The following is a 22,324-nucleotide window of genomic DNA, read 5'->3' as shown; positions in this document are numbered from 1 at the left end:
TCAGATGGGTCCATTTTTTTAATATGACACTGACGTGACATGACCCCAGGCTGCACAGATACAGTGCATGGTGTTGTCAGATTTTTATTCAGGGGCACACAAGCTAAATTTCCGCACACTCATGCATGGGCAGACACAATAAAACTTGACTGATCATCATGGTCCAAATCCTCCTCTCCTATAGAGGAGATCATTTGCAAAGGAAAACTTCACTAGAAAAGCCTTGAGAACAATCCCCTATATCTTCCCACTGAGGGGCACGGTTTGCTTCCTGGAAAAGCTACCCCAAAACCTGGCTGATTCTAGAGCTATTCATGCAAAGGCTCTGCTCCCTGCAGCAATGGTGGCTCCCAGCAGTCCCCTGGGTTCCTGCAAGTATAGTTCTAATGGAACCATGTTGGGAGTGATTCCTTCTAGCCATTGCTTCCCCTAAGTCCCTTGGGACGCATTAAACCTTATGATTTTTGTTAATAACTTCTGAAGTCCCTCCTGCCCCTGCCCACTTAACCCTGCACTGTGCAGACGCTAGACTGCACAGGATCCAGGGAGAAGGCAGTACCACAGAGGCACCCAAACCCCAAACACAGAGGGCTGACATCTACCTGTGGAGGACTCTCAAGAGGCAGATTTCAGCGGGATGATCTAGGGTAATGACTGTGACCCAGGCAATAGAAAGATTTCCAAAGCCAAAGATAGCGTTCCTATAGTTTGCTTTAAGGGAAGACAGTTTCTAAGCACAAGTCTGGAAGGATAATTATTTATAATAAACAATACTTTGTCTCTAGTGCCTCTTCTCTAAGGTTCTCAAAGTGCTTTATAAAGAAGAGATCAATATTACCATCCTCATTTTACAGATAGACAAACTCAGGCCCAGAGATGTTAGGTGATTTGCCCAAAGCCTCACAACAAGTAGGTAGCAGGAACCCAAATCTCCAGACTCCTAGTTCTCTGCACTATACCTACACCAAAGTATAACATGCAGATTAATTCAGAAGACACACTACCGCGTTCCCAGATATCTATTCAATTCATAACTAAACAAAGAAGGCTGCATTTTCAAACGGTCTTGGATATCAAGAGCTTTCTGTACAGGTGGCAACCTCCACAACCTTCTGGTGCCAGCACAGACTGAGCATCAGTTTGGGGAATGGGCTTCCCTCAGGCACAACAAACAGCAATACAGCATATTCACACAACGGACCAGTGGTGTGCTCCAGCCAGTTCGCACCGGTTCGCAGGAACCGGTTGTTAAATTTAGAAGCCTTTTTAGAACCGGTTGTTCCAGGACAACCAGCTCTAAAAAGCTTTTAAATTTAACAAAGGCTCGGGCAGCTGTCCACCTGGCCCCAGCTCACCTCCCCCTCTCCCCTGAACATTCTGTCCTCCTTCTTCTCCCCCTCCCGCTTCCCACGAATCAAATGTTCGCGGGAAGCCAGAAACAAGCAGCAGGCAGGTAAGCCAGGCAGGCGGGGACGGTGCGCGTGGCCCAGTCTGCCTCCACCTGGCCACGGCCCTGCGGCGCCGGTCCCGGTGTCAGCCGAGCGGCTGCGGCCCAGCCCGGCCCGGGGAGTCGGGCCCCGCGGCACCGGTCCCAGTGCCGGCCAAGCGACTCTGCTCCAGCCCGGCCCGGGGAGTCTGATTCCGAGGTGCCGGTTCCGGTGCCGGCTGAGCGGCTCCGGCCCAGCCTGGCTCAGGGAGTCGGGCTCTGCGGCGCCGGTCCCGGTGCCGGCCAAGCAGCTCCGGCCCGGCCAGTTGGGCCCCATGGCGCCAGTCGCAGTCCTGGCAGAGAGGACCCAGTCCCAGCCCCAGACAGTGTGGTAAGGGGGCAGGGGGGGGTGTTCGGTGGGTTGGGGGGGGTGGATAGGGGTCAGGGGGCAGTCAGAGGGCAGGGAACAGGGGGATTGAATGGGGGCAAGGGTCCCGGGGGGCAGTCAGGTAGGAGCAGGGGTTGGATGAGGTGGTAGGAGCAGTCAGGGACAGAGAGAAGGGGTGGTTGGATGGGGCAGGGGTCCCAGGGGACCATCAAGAACAAGAGGAGGGGTTGGATGGGGCAGCAAGGGGCAGTCAGGAGACAGGGAGGGGGGGAAAATGGGTCAGGGGTCCCGAGGGAGGGTGTCAAGGAACATGGGGGGTTGGATGGGGCATGACCCCCCGGAGGCATGACCCCCTCGAGGCATGACCCCCTCGTGAGCTGAGGAGGAGCGAACCTGTTAATATTTTGGCAGCTCATCACTGCATGGACTATGGAAGTACAACACATATCACTTCAATCCACTCTTCTAGCACTGGAATGGGTTCCCTAGGGAGGTGCTGGAATCTCCTTCCTTACAGGTTTTTAAGGACAGGCTTGACAAAGCCCTGGCTGGGATGATTTAGTTGGGGATTGGTCCTGCTTTGAGCAGGGGGTTGGACTAGATGCCCTCTTGAGGTCCCTTCCAACCCTGATATTCTATGATTCTAATTCAAGTCCTTGAAGGCCTGACCAGCCATGACCGAAGTGAAAGAAAGCCCTAAGTCCAGAAGAAAGACTACACCTCTACCCCGACATAACGCAGTCCTCAGGAGACAAAAAAAATCTCACCGCATTATAGGTGAGACCACATATCGAACTTGCTTTGGCCCCCACTGTTCCTTGTTCCCTGCCCACCTCCTCCAGCTCCCCTGTCCCTAATCATCCCCAGGACCCCACTCCCTACCCAACACCCCCTGCTCCCTGTACCCTGATTGCTCTGACCCCTCTCCACACCCCACATTCCCCTGAAAGGCACTCACCAGTAGTGGCAGGAAGCAGAGCAACCCAGCCTCAGCCTGCTCCACTCTGCCACCTCCCAGCCGCAGCGTTCCACTTCCTGCCACCAGTGAGTGCGGGGAGGTTGGGGAAAGGCCACCCTCCGCACTAACCAGCGGCGGGAAGGGGAGCGACGCGGCCCCAGCCCGCTCCGCTTTCCTTGCCCTGGTCCCAGCTGTGTCACTGGGAGGGGACTCCGCACTCACCTGAGGCGGGAAGTGGAGCGTCACACTGGGAGCTGGAGGAGTGGAGAGAGTTGGGGACGGGCTGCTCCGCTTCCACTGCTGCTGGTGAGTGCGGAAATCCCTTCCCCTAAGTCCCCTCCCCCAAGCGACACAGCTGGGGCCAGAGAGAGGGAAATGGAGCAGGCTGCTCCTGGCCCCCCGCTAATTCCCTGGGTTACTCTGGGACTGTGAGGCCCCCAAAAGTTCCCCCCCACAGCTCCTGCCTCCCAGACATTGGGGGGGAAAGCCCCTGACCACCTCCAAGACCCTCTGCCCCTTATCCAACTCCTCGGCCCCGGCCCAGCAGCATGTCAGAGCTTTACCACGTTGTATGTGAACCCGCATTATATTGGGGTAGAGGTGTATATGTGTACCATGCAACTACTTAAAGCTTCCCAACTAGCTAACTATACTACACTACAAATTAAGGATGTTTGGGTCAAAACCTCAAGAAATTGCTCTGGGCACAGAAATAAGGTCTTTAACACCTGCAGAGGGCTACAGAAAGGCAGGAGCAGAGGCAGTTGTGGCTGCATAGCCCTTTCATAATTTCTGGTCAATACATTCAGTGCATGAGGGGTGACCATGCAACTCCAACAGGCATTGCTCAATAAAAAGCTTCTCACACCTATGAGGCATCTCCAACAGGTATGACAATGCAGAGTCCAACCTGAAATTACTGATAATTCCAAGGGAAAAATCTAACAGGAAAAACAGTTTTCCATCACAGACCAGCCCAAGCGATTTCCACATTTAACGCTTCTTCCTACTGGACCTTACTCACTAGATTTATCCCCAAAAATCTGGTCTCTTTATAGCAGTATTCTGTGAACTCACTCCTGCTGAATTAAAGTAGCTTATGATCACTGGTTCCAAGCTTTTTTTTTTTCCTTTTGTTCTCAGTCAGTTCCCCCCTACCAGTAAGTAGCAGATTGAGACAGGAGGACATGGCAATTGGCCTTCTAACATAGGTAGCTCGTTGATGATTAATCTTTTTGGCTGCACTGTTACCGAGAATCCCCCATAGGGCAGTATCCCATGATTCCCAGTGAACCATGGTTTTCACCTGCCCCATAAAACCAAAATTACCCAAGGATTCAGAGAATGTGAACAACCTCAAAAGGCCATGAGCACAGAACACCTACAAATGCTTTCTTTGTATATATCTAGGTTTTTATATGGACCTTCCACCATAGCGCCTGAGCAGCTTGAGGGAGACAGACACAAGAGAGTCAAGCCAAATATTTTAGCATATTTTCCTTTTCAAAAGAGGGTTTAAAAAAAAGGAGACACTACAAAGTGTAGCAATCTACAACAAATTCCTTTGTGGACTGTGTTTGCTATCTACCTGCCCTTGTAGTACTGCTAAGAAACAGGAATCTTTCTGCATAGAAGAAACAGTGAGCATTATCAGCCACTACATGGTAGCTAACTAGTTTCATCCCATCACTAACAGAGTCTCCTATTTTCTTCTTAACTGGAGACCAGCCTTAGATTATCCTCAGCTACAGATGTATGCTGACAGCTGACATCACCATACTACAAGAATCCTGCCCAGAAATTCAAACTGGCAATTACATCAGTTTTTGGGCAACAGTTCAAAGCCAAAAATGTCACGAAAGTCATATTCAGTCAATTAAAAACTCTTTTAAAAAATCCCAGGCTGCATATAAAATACTACAGAGAACAATGTCAATTAGTTGCTAAGTTTACAAATGTGCATGAAAGATGGATGGTGGTATCACCAGGTTAGCTCTTTCTAACAGTGCCTTCCTTCCCCATCCACATCACAAAAGGAATCTGGTGGGCACTACTCTGAAGATATGTTCTAAAGGGGTCAAGGGGCCTTACAAACAAATGCTGATGATAAATCCCAGACCAATTACCATTCTACTTCCCAGACATCCAATGTGCTGAACAAATCAGTGATTTATCAAATCCAGGATCCAGTCTCTAGAATCGACTACCTCAGCGCCAAATGTGTCAGGGGAAACCACATCTCCTCACATTCACAAACCTTCACATTGGCCCCAGTCACCTATACCATGGGGCCCACACAGTGAAAATTCATCCCCAAGCCTGGGGAAATCAGCCCACACGGTTAAGCACAAAGTTGGATTGCCTCCATTTCAGCACATAATTACTAATGTTGATTCTGCTCATGAAGTTATCCAGAGATTTGAAAATCCAAGTGCAGTATTTGACACTGGCAGGGAGTTCGCTTGGCCATCTACATATTTTACCATGTATTTTCTTGTACTGGTTTTATACCATTAAATTCCATACCCTGTTCTTGCATTATGGGATGGCAACTCAGTTTAAATTCCACATTTCAAGATCTTAAGAACAAGAATCTTTAGAATAGCAATTGTCTTTTTTTAATTACTTCTCTGTACAATGCCCAGCCCCAAAAAGGTGTGATCCCTCTAGACTGTACTATAATATAAATAAATAAATAATCTTAAATCTCCTCTAGCCCAGTGTTTCTCAAACTGGAGTCCAGTGTCCCTGAGGGTACTCCAAGGGATCCATGGGCCCCGCTGATCAACTCCTCCCCCTATCTCCTGGAGGTTACTGAAGCCAAACCAAGAGATTTTAGGTGCTAAAAGTTCAGCAGCACAGCAGGGTTACGGCAGGCTCCCTGCCTGCCCTAGTTCTCCGCCACTCCTGGAAGCGGCCCGCTCATCCCTGCAGCCCCTGGGGGGGGGGGGGGAGAAGAGGGGAAAGTGGGTCTCTGCAAGCTGCCCCCACCCCGAACGCCAACTCTGCAGCTCTCATTGGCTGGGAACTGCGACCAATGGGAGCTGCGGGGGTGGTGCCTGCAGGCAGGGGCAGCATTCGGAGAGCCCTGCGGTCCCCCTGCCTAGGAATCACTGCCAGAGAGATGTGCCGGTCACTTTCAGGAGCCACCCGAGGTAAGTACTGCCCAGCCAGAGCCCACATCCCTCACCCCCTTCTGCACCCAACCCCCAACCCCAGCCTGGTGAAAGTGAGTGAGGGTGGGGGAGAGTGAGCGACAGAGAGAGGGGGAATGGAGTGAGCGACAGGAGGGTTTGGAGGGTCCCCAAAAATTTTTAAATCAAAAATGGGGGTCTTCAGGCTGCTAAAGTTTGAGACCTGCTGCTCTAGCTCATTTCTTTTCCAGGGGAAGTCCCAGTGGTCATAACTTCTTTCACATGTAACCCCTTTCCCTTGGCCCCTAAAACTTAATTGCCCTTCATTTCAACCTCAACTTTTTCTTTAAGATAAGGCAACTTGAACAGGATATATACTTTAGGTGAGGTCCTCACTCCACAGACGTTGCAGCTGCACCATGCCTCATCCCTCTCCCCAAACAGCAGTTTGTAGTTAAAAATTACAGCAGATGGTGCCCACCTGGATCTATTAAATGGTAGGTCATATGAGGCCAGATGACCACAAACTTCCTTCTTCCACAAAGTGAAAAGTAAAGTGACTGAAGCAATGCATAAAATGGGGGTGGAGGGGTTATGCAGAGGAGAAGTGTGGATGTATGATAATATCCCCAAGTCCAACACAGACGGCTAGAGCAAAGGCTCACAAACTTTTTCACAACATGGATCACAAGCCTATAAGGACAATCACTCATGGATCTCTGCCTTCCATTACCAGGCCTCACCTGCCTTTCTGTTTGAATCATATAACGTTACTGCAACTTCTGCAAAATACCTATGCAAAAATATAACATTAGGGACAGTAGTCTTCCAACACAATTTGGCAGGTGAAAATAAAAAGAAACCAGCAACATGTGTTCTGTCACAAAGTTTGAGAACCTCTGTGTTAGACAAAATATTCATAGTGATCACAGTGACAATTTAATATTTCCAGACTCTACTTAAGCAAGATCACACACTATCCATTTCTAATAATAAAATACAGGGTAATTCCCATAAATCACTACTTATTGTTTTAAATAATTTACTGCAAATAAGCATTTAGCTGCTATAGCAATACTTTACAAATCTTTAATATAAACATAAGGAGAATAAAAGTGGCCATGAGAGTTATTCCAGCATTTTAAAAATTAGGGCTGTCGCTTAATCACAGTTAACTCACAGGATTAATTGTGATTATTTTAATCATTTAATTGTTTTGAGTTAATCACAGTTTTAATCACAGTTAAACAATACCAACTGAAATTTATTAAAAATGTTGGCTGTTTTCAAGTATATTGATTTCAATTTCAACACAGAATATAAAGTATAGGGTTATAAATATCTGCACATTAAAATAGTATTTTTCAATTCACTCAAGTATTGTAGTGCAATCTCTTTATCATAAAAGTTGAACTTACAAACGCAGAATTATGCAGAAAAAAACTGCACTCAAAAATAAAATAATGTCAAACTTTACAGCCTAGAAGTCCACTCAGTCCTACTTCTTATTCAGCCAATTGCTCAGACAAACAAGTTTGTTTACATGTACAGGGGATAATGCTGCCTGCTTGTTTACAATGTCACCTGAAAGTAAGAACAGGCATCTGGACAGAACTGTTGTAGCTGGCATTGCAAGCTATTTACCTGTTTGACGCGCTAAAGATTCATATATCCCTTCATGCTTCAACCACCATTCCAGAGGACATGCATTCATGCTGATGAAGGGTTCTGCTCAATAACCATCCAAAGCAGTGTAGACCAACACATGTTCATTTTCATCATCTGAGTCAGATGCCACCAGCAGAAAGCCGATGTCTTTGGTAGTTTGAGTTCTGTAGTTTCTGCATCGGACTGTTTCTCTTTTAAGACTTCTGAAAGCATGCTCCACACCTCGCCCCTCTCAAGATTTTGGAAGGCACTTCGGATTCTTAAACTTTGGGTGGAGTGCTGTAGCAATCTTTAGAATCTCACATTAACACCTTCTTTGCATTGTGTCAAATCTGCAGTGAAAGTGTTCTTAAAACAAACCACATGCTGGGTTATCATCCAAGACTGCTAAAACATGAAATATCTGGCAGAATGCAAGTAAAATACAGAGCAGGAGACATACGATTCTCCCCCAAGGAGTTCAATCACAAATTTAATTAACACATTGTTTTTTAATGAGAGCCATCATCAGCATGGAAGCATGTCCTCCGGAATGGTGGAGGAAGCATGAAGGGGCATACGAATGTTTAGCATATCTGGCACAAATATTTACACGTGCAGGAGACAATGCTGCCTGCTTCTTGTTTATAATGTCACCTGAACGTGAGAATAGGCGTTGCAAGACAAACTTGTTTGTCTGAGAGACTGACTGAACAAGAAGTAGGACTAAGTGGACTTGTAGGCGCTAAAGTTTGATATTTATTTTTCAAAAATTAAAACAATTTAAAAAATAAATATAAAGTGAGCGCTGCACACTTTGTATTGTGTTGAAATTGAAATCAATATATTTGAATAAGTGGAAAACAGCCACAAATATTTAAGTATTCTATTACTGTTTAACAGTGCATTTTTGTAATCCCGCGATTAACTGAGATTAATTTTTGTAATTGTTTGACAGCCCTACAAATTATATAAACAGGGGCTATTGGACCCACTGCTGAACACAGCCACCTTTGAGATAAAACTCAGAAGTTGTCTGAGTGCACAGTAAAACAACACTAAAAAACAACGCAGAATAAAAGGTGAAAGAGAATCCTGTAACAATTTGAGATTGCAGGCGGAATTTAGGGCGGCAGAATATCATTCCTGAAACAAAAATTAGGTCAGGAAAATGGCCTCAATTCCTGTACAAAATTATTTGGAATCTTCAATGATTACAGGTGACCAGAACTTTAGTTTTATAACTCACCTAAAAAATTTCCCCTCCTCCAACAGCATGTCCTACCATAAGGCTGGGACACTGGTTTAACACTGATTGTAAATGGGGAGTGTCAACTACTGAATCACCAACACTACCTCCTGAAGCACCGGAGCATTCTTTGGGTGGTTTCCAATCCAAGTAGAGGCCAAACTTGACTATGCTCATTAGTTGTATGAAGTGTTGTTATTGCCATGTTGGTTCCAGGATAATAGAGACACAAAGTGGATGAGGCAATCTCTTTTATGGGACCAAATTCTGTTGGTCAGAGGGACAAGCTTTTGAGCTTACACAATGCAATGGGGTTCAAAAAAGAACTAGATACGTTCATGAAGGGTATGTCTACCAATGGACATTTGCCAGGATGGGCAGGGATGCAAAACCATGCTCTGAAGTGTCCCTAGCCAGTGTTTGCCAGGGGCTGGAAATGGGCGACAGGAGATGGATCACTTGATGATTCCCTGTTCTATTCATTCTCTCTGAAGCACCTGGCACTGGACACTGCAAGAGACAGGATACTAGACTGGATGAACCTTTAGCCTGACTCAGTACGGCCGTTATGTTCAGTAAAATATTACCTCAGCCGCCTTATCTCTCATGCTCATTTGATCTGACAAGATCAAACCCAGTATGGCCGCAAACTAAATAAAGTTAGATGATGTTGTAAAATTGACATACTCGGTTTTCAGTTCCCGCTCTGTTACGAGAAATTGGCACCACCTCCAGCTTGGCATTGTTGGGCAATTTGGCAAATCTCCACTGCAGAGAAAGATCTAGCACAGACCTCTGAAACCTGCAAAAGAAACAAGCCCAAGAAGGAGATCAGGTAAAACCACATGCTGCCCCTCAGATCTCTATAGAGATTTCTAGCAATACACTGTCTGGAGCAGGAAAAGAACTCTGCATGTCTTCATATGTTGATGAAGTGCCATGGGTTGGAGTTTATGGTGCAAAACTGTAATTTTAGTAAGCAAACCCACCAAAAACAATTCAGCATACTGAAAATGTGCAGACTGGCCATAGAGGTCACAGACCAGGGGTCGACAACCTTTCAGAAGTGGTGTGCCGAGTCTTCATTTATTCACTCTAATTTAAGGTTTCTCGTGCCAGTAATACATTTTAAGAAGGTCTCTTTCTATAAGTCTATAATATATAAGTAAACTATTGTTGTATGTAAAGTAAATTAGGTTTTTAAAATGTTTAAGGCACTTCATTAAAATGCAGAGCCTCCCGGACCAGTGGCCAGGACCCGGGCAGTGTGAGTGCCACTGAAAATCAGCATGCATGCCATAGGTTGAGTACCCCATCACAGACTTTGCAAGGACTCAAGGTGCTCATCTCTTCTCCCAAGACTATAAGGAGATAGAATACAAGTGAATAGGCCAGGCCACACATGGCGTAGAAAGTAATAGGAATGGTGGAATTACCACTTTTATGGAGATCTGGAGGTGGATGTCCAGGGCTTCAGAACATAAACATCCATTTTGAAGTTTTTGAACAAAGCAGTACATCAGCCCTCTAAGCATCTTTACAGCAGGGCAGAGCCTGAAACACATTGTGTATGTGCTCTCATAACACCAGCTTGGATAAATTAACAAAACATAAAAGCACCCAAGGCGGTTTTGCCTGCTGCTCCAGGGTCTCCTCCCTCCCAATCTCAAAGCTCAGCCACTGAGAGCCATGCACCTTCTGATGTGTGATTCAGGCCTGCAGCCCGCAGGGAAGGTTCTAGGCTTCCCTGTGGAGCTGCCACCTCTCCCCTGTTAGCATAGCAACTGACTGGCACATCACCAGCTAGCTCACTGTTAATATCACTTGCATAATGAATGAAATAAATAGAACTCTATCCCCTGTCTTTGGAGGGGGACCACTTCAATCAAACTGCACAGCAATGACACTCAAGTCTCCCATCCACAACGTTCAGTGGGAGTATGCAGGCAGGTCTGAGGCCTGACCAGGCGATAAGATGATGTGTCCAAAGCAGCCAAGACTCACTTCAAATCATACTCGTTGGCACTGAACTTCTGCATCTCACAAACTTCCTCTAGAATCTGCAGAGAACAGAAGGGCGTTAGCAGGGGCTGGGCGCTACAGAGCCCTTATCTGGGCTGGTCCCTACAGAGCCGCCTGTCATTGCAGCTCACTGGGCCCCTATAGCCACGGGTGGGCCCAGGAGCTCGCAGCACCGCAAGCGAGAGGCCCGGGGCTGCCCGCAGCGGGGGCAGGGCGGCGGAGTGAGGCGTCGCTCCCAGCGGGTTTCCGTCCACGGGCCGCACTCAGGGGTCTCTCCCCTACCTCGCCAATCCGGGGCGTGTCTCCCCTGGGCCCTCCTCCCGGCCAGGACCAACCTGGAGCAGAGTGGTGCCGGGGCCCACCCGCACCGTGACCCGCCGCCCATTCGGGGCCAGCACCGAGACCGCGAAGCCCCCCCCTCCAGCAGCTGCCGCCATCTTCCCTCAGTCAGGCCCGCCCTCTCCGCGCCAGTGCCCCGCCCCCTCGACCAGACCGAACCGTGATGGGCGGGGCCTACGCACGGACCGCCCCCGCGCTTGGAGCCCCGCGAGTCTTGGCGCCAACGCCCGGGTCCGTGGCCCCGCCCTCACCGCCGAGCTTGAGCTGTCGCCAGCATTCACAGCACAGTACGCATGCGCTAAGCCCCTCCCCTTTAGCGCCTCATCCCTGCAGGGCTCTGCGCGCCCTGATGGGTTTGCTCCTCCCCCACACAGCTCCCTTCCTCCTGCACCCCCAGCCCCTCCTCACACAGGTCCCCTCCTTCTGCACCCCCAGCCCCCCACACAGCTCCCCTCCTCCTCCTCCTCCTCCTTCTGCACCCCCCAGTCCTGCCCCTCACAGAGCTTCCCTCCTCCTGCACCCCCGATCTGCACCCCAGCCCCTCCACCCACCCACACAGCTCCCCTCCTCCTCCTCCTACAGCACCCCCCAGTCTCACCCCTCACACAGCTCCCCTCCTTCTGCACCAACAGCCCCCCACACAGCTCCCCTCCTCCTCCTCCAGTACCCCCCAGCCCTTCCCCTCACACAGCTCCCTTCCTCCTGCACCCCCAGCCCCTCCTCACACAGGTCCCCTCCTGCACCCCCAACCCCCCACACAGCTCCCCTCCTCCTCCTCCAGTATCCCCCAGCCCTTCCCCTCACACAGCTCCCTTCCTCCTGCACCCCCAGCCCCTCCTCACACAGGTCCCCTCCTGCACCCCCAACCCCCCACACAGCTCCCCTCCTCCTCCTCCAGTACCCCCCAGCCCTTCCCCTCACACAGCTCCCTTCCTCCTGCACCCCCAGCCCCTCCTCACACAGGTGCCCTCCTTCTGCACCCCCGATCTGCACCCCAGCCCCTCCACCCACCCACACAGCTCCCCTCCTCCTCCTCCTACAGCACCCCCCAGTCTCACCCCTCACACAGCTCCCCTCCTTCTGCACCAACAGCCCCCCACACAGCTCCCCTCCTCCTCCTCCAGTACCCCCCAGCCCTTCCCCTCACACAGCTCCCTTCCTCCTGCACCCCCAGCCCCTCCACACACAGGTCCCCTCCTGCACCCCCAACCCCCCACACAGCTCCCCTCCTCCTCCTCCAGTACCCCCCAGCCCTTCCCCTCACACAGCTCCCTTCCTCCTGCACCCCCAGCCCCTCCTCACACAGGTCCCCTCCTCCTCCAGTACCCACCAGCCCTTCCCCTCACACAGCTCCGTTCCTCCTGCACCTCCCAGCCCCCCACACAGCTCCCCTCCTTCTGCACCCCCAACCCCCCACACAGCTCCCCTCCTCCTCCTCCAGTACCCCCCAGCGCTTCCCCTCACACAGCTCCGTTCCTCCTGCACCTCCCAGCCCCCCCCCCAGCTCCCCTCCTTCTGCACCCCCAGCCCCCCACACAGCTCCCCTCCTCCTCCTCCAGTACCCCCCAGCGCTTCCCCTCACACAGCTCCGTTCCTCCTGCACCTCCCAGCCCCCCCCCACAGCTCCCCTCCTTCTGCACCCCCAACCCCCCACACAGCTCCCCTCCTCCTCCTCCAGTACCCCCCAGCGCTTCCCCTCACACAGCTCCGTTCCTCCTGCACCTCCCAGCCCCCCCCCACAGCTCCCCTCCTTCTGCACCCCCAGCCCCCCACACAGCTCCCCTCCTCCTCCTCCTCCAGTACCCCCCAGCCCTTCCCCTCACGCAGCTCCCTTCCTCCTGCACCTCCCAGCCCCCCCACACAGGTCCCCTCCTTCTGCACCCCCAGCCCCCCACACAGCTCCCCTCCTCCTCCAGTACCCCCCAGCCCTTCCCCTCACACAGCTCCCCTCCTTCTGCACCTCCAGCCCCCCACACAGCTCCCCTCCTTCTGCACCCCCAGCCCCCCACACAGCTCCCCTCCTCCTTCTCCAGTACCCCCCAGCCCTTCCCCTCACACAGCTCCCTTCCTCCTGCACCTCCCAGCCCCCCACACAGGTCCCGTCCTTCTGCACCCCCAACCCCCCACACAGCTCCCCTCCTCCTCCTTCTGCACCCCCCAGTCTCACCCCTCACACAGCTTCCCTCTTCCTCCTTCTGCACCCCCCAGTCCTGCCCCTCACAGAGCTTCCCTCCTCCTGCACCCCCAATCTGCACCCCAGCCCCTCCCCCCACCCACACAGCTCATCTCCTCCTCCTACAGCACCCCCCAGTCTCACCCCTCACACAGTTCCCCTCCTCCTCCTTCTGCACCCCCCAGTCCTGCCCCTCACAGAGCTTCCCTCCTCCTGCACCCCCGATCTGCACCCCAGCCCCTCCCCCCACACAGCTCCCCTCCTCCTCCTACAGCACCCCCCAGTCTCACCCCTCACACAGCTCCCTTCCTCCTGCACTTCCCAGCCCCCCCACACAGCTCCCCTCTTCCTCCTGCACCCCCAGCCCCCCACACAGCTCCCCTCTTCCTCCTCCACCCCCCAGTCTCACCCCTCACACAGCTCCCCTCTTCCTCCTTCTGCACCCCCAGCCCCCCACACAGCTCCCCTCCTCCTCCTCCAGTACCCCCCAGTCTCACCCCTCACACAGCTCCCCTCTTCCTCCTTCTGCACCCCCCAGTCTCACCCCTCACACAGCTCCCCTCCTCCTCCTCCTCCTCCAGTACCCCCCAGTCTCACCCCTCACACAGCTCCCCTCCTCCTGCTTCTGCACCCCCCAGTCCTGCCCCTCACAGAGCTTCCCTCCTCCTGCACCCCTGATCTGCACCCCAGCCCCTCCCCCCACCCACACAGCTCCCCTCCTCCTCCTACAGCACCCCCCAGTCTCACCCCTCACACAGCTCCCCTCCTCCTCCTCCAGTACCCCCCAGTCTCACCCCTCACACAGCTCCCCTCCTCCTCCTTCTGCACCCCCCAGTCCTGCCCCTCACAGAGCTTCCCTCCTCCTGCACCCCCGATCTGCACCCCAGCCCCTCCCCCCACACAGCTCCCCTCCTCCTCCTACAGCACCCCCCAGTCTCACCCCTCACACAGCTCCCTTCGTCCTGCACTTCCCAGCCCCCCCACACAGCTCCCCTCCTCCTCCTCCACCCCCCAGTCTCACCCCTCACACAGCTCCCCTCTTCCTCCTTCTGCACCCCCCAGTCTCACCCCTCACACAGCTCCCCTCCTCCTCCTTCTGCACCCCCCAGTCCTGCCCCTCACAGAGCTTCCCTCCTCCTGCACCCCCGATCTGCACCTCCAGCCCCTCCCCCCACACAGCTCCCCTCCTCCTCCTCCAGCACCCCCCAGTCTCACCCCTCACACAGCTCCCTTCCTGCTGCACTTCCCAGCCCCCCCACACACAGCTCCCCTCTTCCTCCTTCTGCACCCCCAGCCCCCTACACAGCTCCCCTCCTCCTCCTCCAGTACCCCCCAGCCCTTCCCCTCACACAGCTCCGTACGTCCTGCACCTCCCAGCCTCCCCACACAGCTCCCCTCCTTCTGCACCCCCAACCCCCCACACAGCTCCCCTCCTCCTCCTTCTGCACCCCCCAGTCTCACCCCTCACACAGCTTCCCTCTTCCCCCTTCTGCACCCCCCAGACCTGCCCCTCACAGAGCTTCCCTCCTCCTGCACCCCCGATCTGCACCCCAGCCCCTCCCCCCACCCACACAGCTCCCCTCCTCCTCCTCCTCCTCCAGTACCCCCCAGCCCTTCCCCTCACACAGCTCCGTTCCTCCTGCACCTCCCAGCCCCCCCACACAGCTCCCCTCTTCCTCCTTCTGCACCCCCAAGTCCTGCCCCTCACAGAGCTTCCCTCCTCCTGCACCCCCGATCTGCACCCCAGCCCCTCCCCCCACACAGCTCCCCTCCTCCTCCTCCAGCACCCCCCAGTCTCACCCCTCACACAGCTTCCCTCTTCCTCCTTCTGCACCCCCCAGTCCTGCCCCTCACAGAGCTTCCCTCCTCCTGCACCCCCGATCTGCACCTCCAGCCCCTCCCCCTCACAGCTCCCCTCCTGCACCCCAGCCCCCCCACACAGCTCCCCTCCTCCTCCTCCTCCAGTACCCCCCAGCCCCTCCCCTCACACAGCTTCCCTCCTCCTCCTCCAGTACCCCCCAGCCGTTCCCCTCACACAGCTCCGTTCCTTCTGCACCCCCAGCCCCCCACACAGCTTCCCTCCTCCTCCTGCACCCCCCAGTCCTGCCCCTCACAGCGCTTCCCTCCTCCTGCACCCCCGATCTGCACCCCAGCCCCTCCCCTCACACAGCTTCCCTCCTCCTCCTCCTCCAGCACCCCCCAGTCTCACCCCTCACACAGCTTCCCTCTTCCTCCTTCTGCACCCCCCAGTCCTGCCCCTCACAGAGCTTCCCTCCTCCTGCACCCCCGATCTGCACCTCCAGCCCCTCCCCCTCACAGCTCCCCTCCTTCTGCACCCCCAGCCTCCCCACACAGCTCCCCTCCTCCTCCTCCAGCACCCCCCAGTCTCACCCCTCACACAGCTCCCTTCCTCCTGCACCCCCAGCCCCTCCCCTCACACAGCTTCCCTCCTCCTCCTTCTGCACCCCCCAGTCCTGCCCCTCACAGAGCTTCCCTCCTCCTGCACCCCCAATCTGCACCTCCAGCCCCTCCCCCTCACAGCTCCCCTCCTGCACCCCAGCCCCCCCCACACAGCTCCCCTCCTCCTCCTCCTCCAGTACCCCCCAGCCCCTCCCCTCACACAGCTTCCCTCCTCCTCCTTCTGCACCCCCCAGTCCTGCCCCTCACAGAGCTTCCCTCCTCCTGCACCCCCGATCTGCACCTCCAGCCCCTCCCCCTCACAGCTTCCCTCCTCCTCCTCCAGCACCCCCCAGTCTCACCCCTCACACAGCTTCCCTCTTCCTCCTTCTGCACCCCCCAGTCCTGCCCCTCACAGAGCTTCCCTCCTCCTGCACCCCCGATCTGCACCTCCAGCCCCTCCCCTCACACAGCTTCCCTCCTCCTCCTTCTGCACACCCCAGTCCTGCCCCTCACAGAGCTTCCCTCCTCCTGCACCCCCGATCTGCACCTCCAGCCCCTCCCCCTCACAGCTCCCCTCCTCCTGCACCCCCCAGCCTCCCCACACAGCTCCCCTCCTCCTCCTCCAGCACCCCCCAGTCTCACCCCTCACACAGCTCCCTTCCTCCTGCACCCCCAGCCCCTCCCCTCACACAGCTTCCCTCCTCCTCCTTCTGCACCCCCCAGTCCTGCCCCTCACAGAGCTTCCCTCCTCCTGCACCTCCGATCTGCACCTCCAGCCCCTCCCTCTCACAGCTCCCCTCCTCCTGCACCCCAGCCCCCCCACACTGCTCCCCTCCTCCTCCATCACCCCCCAGTCTCACCCCTCACACAGCTCCCCTCCTCCTCCATCACCCCCCAGTCTCACCCCTCACACAGCTCCCCTCCTCCTGCACCCCCAGCCCCTCCCCTCACACAGCTTCCCTCCTCCTCCTCCTGCGCCCCCCAGTCCTGCCCCCCACACAGCTTGCCTCCTCCTGCACCCCCCAGCTCCCCACACAGCTCCCCTCCTCCTCCAGCACCCCCAATCTCACCCCTCACAGAGCTCCCCTCTTCCTGCATCCCCTGCCCCTCCCCTCACAGAGCTCCCCTCCTCCTGCACCCCCAGCCCCCCACACAGTTCCCCTCCTCCTCTCGCACCCCCGTTTCACCCCTCACACAGCACCCCTCCCCTCACATAACTTCCCTCCCTCCTCCACCCTCCAGCCCCTCTCTTCATCCTGTATCCCAGCCCCTCCCTGCATTCAGCTCCCCTCCTCCTGCACCCCCAGTCCCCCAACTGCACCTCCACCCCCTCCCCTCACACAGCTCCCCTCCTCCTGCACACCCCTGCCCTTCCCCTCACATAGCTCCCCTCCTTCCACCACCCCCAGCCCCTCTCCTCCTTCTGTATCCTAGCCCCTCCCCTCACTCAGCTCCCCTCCTCCTGCACTCCACAGCCCCTCCCCTCACATAGCTCCCCTCCCTCCTCCACCCCCCAGCCCCTCTCCTGCTCCTGTACCCCAGCCCCTCCCCTAACACAGCACCTCTCCTCCTGCACCCTCCCCTCATACAACTCCCCTCATCCTGCACCCCCTACACAGCTCCCTTCCTCCTGCACCCTCAGCCCTCCCACCTGCACCTCCAGCCCCTCCCCTCCCCTCCCACACCTCCCCTCCTCCTGCACCTCTACCCCACCCCATACTCCCACAGCTCCTCTCCCTCGCCCCTCCCCTCTACCCTCTTACACAACTTCCTGCCCCTCCTCTACACAGCTCCCCCTGCTAAACCTTCCTCTCTGCTACACAGCTCATCCCTTCCCTTGTACCCCACACACTACTCCCTCCCTCTTTTCTACACAGCTCACCCCTTCCCTTGTACCCCACACACTACTCCCTCCCCCTTTTCTACACAGCTCACCCCTTCCCTTGTACCCCACACACTACTCCCTCCCCCTTTTCTACACAGCTCATCCCTTCCCTCCTCACCCATCTCCTTTATACAGCTCTCCCCTAGCATCCCTACACATTGCTGCTTCACACCCGCTCCACTCTCACAGCTTGCTCTCTCCACAGTTCCCTGCCCTCCCCCTGCTGCATAGCTCACTTGTCCCTCTCTCATCCCATGCATGCAGCTCATTACTTTCTCAAAGTTCACTCCCTGCCCACACTGCCCAGTCCCCCACAGCCTACACCTCCTCACCCATAACTGTCAGGTCATGTATGCATTAAAAACTTTGGTTGACACAAGTCACGTCAGCATAAAACCCCCACAGTTAGTTTATTGCTTGAACACGTGTGCTTGGCTGCTTGCATCAGCATTGCACACACTCACCAGCAGTGCTTGTGTCAATGCAGTGTGTGGTGCACCATCAATAGGTATCGTATCCCCGTGTACAACATGCCACCATTCAGCGCACTGGCTTTTGAGAAGTTTTGGCAATCTAGGGTGGGGCAGAAACAAGTCATGCAGGGGTGACTGGGAGCAAAGGATCAACTTCCCATAATGTCTCCATCCCATAATGTCACCTGTATCCCATAATTTTTGCCCCTTTTCTAAAAATCCCTCCCCACTTGTCTGCCATCTATGACAGAAGCATGGAGCCTGCCCAGCTCTGAACTATTGTCATAAGAGTTGCAAGATCATAGGATTCATGATCCTCTGGTGTTTGCAGAGCCATGAGAAGAACCAATTCAGCAGGAAACATCATGAGTTCTTGGAGGACAGATTGCTGTGGGATCCAGCAAGAACCAATTCAAGGTTATTAGTATTATTCACAGGGGAGCTCCAGACGATGGAATGTTGCTTCTGAGACCAACAAACAAGCACTGACTGGAGGGAATCTCATCGTAATGCAGCCTTGGGACGATGAGCAGTACATGTAGAACATTCAGATATGCAAGGCCACGTTCCTGGATCTTTGTGCCAAGCTTGCCCCAGACCTCCAGCACAGGGACACTAGAATGAGAGCTACATTGACAGTGGAGAAGTAAGTGTGATTGCACTGTGAAAACTTGCAACTCCAGGTTGCTACCAGTGACTGAGAAATCATTTTGGAGTTGGAAAATCCGCTACGGGGGCTCTTGCCATGCACGTGTTCAGGGCCATTGATCATCTCCTGCTACACAGGGCTGTGACTCTCGGCACTGTGCAGGGAATAGTGGGTGGATTTGCAGCAATGGAATTCCCAAATTCTGGTGGAGTGATAAGATGCCATCAATGTGTATTCTGGCACCACCTTGCCCCACAGAGTTTGACAGAAAGGGCTACTTTTCTACGGTTACACAAATATTGGTGGATTATCATGGATGCTTCACCAATATCAGTGTTGGCTGGTCAGAGAAGGTACATGGTGCTCACATCTTTTAAAAAACAGGACTGTTCAGAAAGCTTTCTTGACCATCGGATTACCATTGGCAATGCTGAAATGTCAGTAGTGATCCTGGGGGACCTAGTCCATCCCCTTGCTCCCCTGGCTCATGAAGCCATACACCAGCCCCTTGACAGTTCCAAGGAAAGATTCAACTACTGGTTCAGCAGGTGCAGAATGACATTTGAATGTGCTTTTAAAGTAGATTAAACAATGCCAGCATTCCTTCACTCACATGATTGGATCTTAGTGAGAAAAATATTTCAATGGTTATAGCTACATGTTGTGTCCAGAGAAGGCAGGAGAGGGCACGTCGGCCGCCCTCATGATCCGGCAGCTGCATCTCATAAACAGAAACTATACAGGATGAACCAGCCGAAAGCCATGAGGGAGATCCTCGACAGGTCCTCCTCATATTGTGCCATCCAGTCCAAGAGACTGCACTCCTGCTTCAAGGACGTGTTTGATAACAAGGCTCAGACTGACTTGCGACGCCTGGAGTGCCTTCTCCTGCTACCCCGGATCAACCTCACTGAAGATCTGGAACGAGATTTCTCCCCCCAGGAGGTGCAGGCGAGGCTGACAAGGACCAAAAACATCGCACCTGGAAAAGATGGCATCCACTACCACCTGCTGAGGAAGCGAGACCCCAGCTGCTTGGTACTTGCTGCCATCTTCACCAAATGCAAGCAGTTCCATCGCATTCCTCGCTCCTGGAAAAAGTCCATGACCGTCCTCATTCACAAAAAAGGGGACCGAGACGACCCCGGCAACTGGAGGCACATCTCCCTCTGCTCCACTATCTACAAGTTGTACGCCAGCTGCCTCGCGGCAAGGATCATGGAGTGGTCAGTTTGCAGGGGCGCCGTCAGTTCAGTCCAGAAGGGCTTCATGTTCTCCGAGGGATGCTACAAGTGTAACTTCCTCCTTCAGACGGCCATCCAGGAGGCCAGGAGGTCCAAGAGGCAGTGCGTCGTAGCGTGGCTCAACCTGACCAATGCCTTCGGGTCCATACCCCACCACCACATCTTTGCCACCCTGGGAGAGTTCAGGATGCCGGCTACCTTCATCCAGATCCTCCGGGACCTCTACAAGGACTGCACCACCACCATCCGTGCCACAGACAGAGAGACGGACACCATCCCCATCTGCTGTTGCGTGAAACAAGGATGCCCCATCAGTCCCATCATTTTCAACCTGGCCATGGAACAGCTCATTCGAGCCATCTCCAACGGCACGACTGGCTTCGACCCGCATGGCAAGAAAATCAGCATTCTGGCTTACGCGGACGATCTGGCCCTGGTTGCCAACAGCTCGGAAAGACTCCAGCAAATGCTCGACGTCACCAGCCAAGCCACCAAGTGGATGGGCCCGCGTTTCAACCACAAAAAGTGCACCTCCCTCCACGTCGACGGTGGCACCAGGGCGCTGGTCTGGCCTTCGTGGTTCCTTTTCCAGGGCGAGTCCATGACCTTCCTTGAAGAGAGAGAGATATACCAACACCTTGGCACACCCACAAGAGTCCGCGTCCGGCAGACCTCTGAAGACACCATTGCAGAGATCCTGTGAGACGCGACCCAAATAGACTCCTCCTTGCTCGCCCCCTGGCAAAAGATCACTGCCCTCAACACCTTCCTGATCCCCTGCATCTCCTTTGTCCTCAGGGGATCGGCCGTGGCCAAGGTGCCCCTGAACAAGACCGACAGCACCATCAGATAGCTGGTGAAGAAATGGCTCCACCTTCCCCAGAGGGCGTCCCCGGACATCATCTACATTTCCCGCAGACTAGGCGGTGCCAACGTACCTCGGATGGGAGACCTGTGTGATGTGGCGGTGATGACCCACGCCTTCCACCTCCTGACGTGCCCGGACCCAACAGTGAGGAGCATCGCACAGGAGTCTGTACGGGGTGTGGTCAGGAAACGCATCGCCAGGGCCCCCTCCATGCGGGACATTGCCACTTACCTCAGTGGCTCCTTGGAGGCTGAGTTCAGGAGAGAGAGGAGAGACATATCCTCTCTTTGGTCCCATGCCCGCAACGCCCAGGGCCGGTGCAAGGATATTTTGCGCCCTAGGTGAAACTTCCACCTTGTGCCCTCTGCCCCTCCCCCTCCCCCCAGAGCATTGCTTATTATAAACTTTCAAAAATGAATACTGCATAATGTGGCATTGTTCATTAGAATTAATACATATTCAGCTTGAAAATTTATTAATTTCATTATTTAGCCTACATATTTAATGAAAATAATTGAATAACCTGACAGGGTGTGGGGCTGGCTGGCTCTGGGCAGGGCAGGGGATGCGAAGCTGGTTGGAGATGGGGTGTGGGATTGGCTGGAGACAGGGGGTGCGGGACTGGCTGCGTGCAGGGCAGGGGGTGTGGGGCTGGCTGCAGGCAGGGCAGGGGCTGCAGACAGGTAGTGTGGGGCTGGCTATGGACAGGGCAAGGAGTGCAGCAGGGGCTGGCTGCATGCAGGGCAGGGAGTGAGGGGCTGGCTGTGGGCAGGGCAGGGGGTGTGGGGTGGCTGTGGGCAGGGCAGGAGGTGTGGGGCTGGCTGCAGGCAGGATGGGGTGTGGGGCTGGCAGTGGGCAGGGGGTGAGGGAATGGCTGGATACAGGGGTGTGGGACTGGCTAGAGACAGGGCAGGAGGTGTGAGGCTGACTGTGGGCAGGGCAGGGGGTGCAGCAGGGGTGGCTGCGGGTAGGGCAGGGGATGAGGGGCTGGCTGGAGGCAGGGGAAGGGGTGTGGGGCTGACTAGAGGCAGGGCAGGGGATGAGGGGTTGGCTGCAGTCAGGACAGGGGGTTCAGCTGCCATGGATGGAGCTGGAGCACAAAGAGCAGCTGCAGAAGGAAGAGCTGTTGGACAGAAGCTTCTGTGAGGAACCAGCTCTGTCCCATGGAGAGGTACCACTGCGGGATCTGCATTTTAAATAGCAGTGGGGACACCCCTGCAGCCCCTTGCCCTCTCAGCCTCCTGGGCACTGGCTCTCTGCGGCTCACTTCCTAGGGGCTCACCCCGCCGTGCTCCTCTTGCTCTATGCAGCATATCTTTGTACTGTGTTAATGACTCCTGAACTGGTGGGGGCTATGTCTAATTGCTGCCACTATCTCTTTCTTTGCTGGGCAATTAGATGACAATTAACTTGGAATAGCCCAGAGGGGTCAGAGTAGAGAAGGAGGGAGGAGAGACCTTTAGGTTTCA

The 22,324-nt window shown here is 54.6% G+C and overlaps 1 protein-coding gene across 6 annotated transcripts in view; it reads right to left on the bottom strand.

Moving 5' to 3' along the window:
- The window catches only part of ASPSCR1 (ASPSCR1 tether for SLC2A4, UBX domain containing), a 91,178-nt gene extending 79,902 nt beyond the window's left edge, over positions 1 to 11,276 (bottom strand). For 5 of the 6 annotated variants that reach the window (XR_003996575.1, XM_030533967.1, XM_030533968.1 and 2 more), the window contains exons 1-3: positions 11,160 to 11,276; positions 10,807 to 10,862; positions 9,490 to 9,604 (exon numbers count right to left, since the gene is read on the bottom strand). Coding sequence is in view for 5 of the 6 variants with exons in the window: in XM_030533967.1 (XP_030389827.1) it covers positions 9,490 to 9,604; positions 10,807 to 10,862; positions 11,160 to 11,261 (273 nt within the window). In the remaining variant the exon portion in view is untranslated. Of the gene's footprint in view, positions 1 to 9,489; positions 9,605 to 10,806; positions 10,863 to 11,106 lie in introns of all 6 variants that reach the window. The other variant, XM_030533970.1, reaches the window with a different exon arrangement.
- Between the last annotated feature and the right edge of the window lie 11,048 nt (positions 11,277 to 22,324).

The sequence above is a fragment of the Gopherus evgoodei genome, chromosome 15 (assembly GCF_007399415.2).
Source record: "Gopherus evgoodei ecotype Sinaloan lineage chromosome 15, rGopEvg1_v1.p, whole genome shotgun sequence".
Taxonomy (NCBI): domain Eukaryota; kingdom Metazoa; phylum Chordata; order Testudines; family Testudinidae; genus Gopherus; species Gopherus evgoodei.
This window is presented reverse-complemented; position numbering and strand designations above follow the sequence as displayed.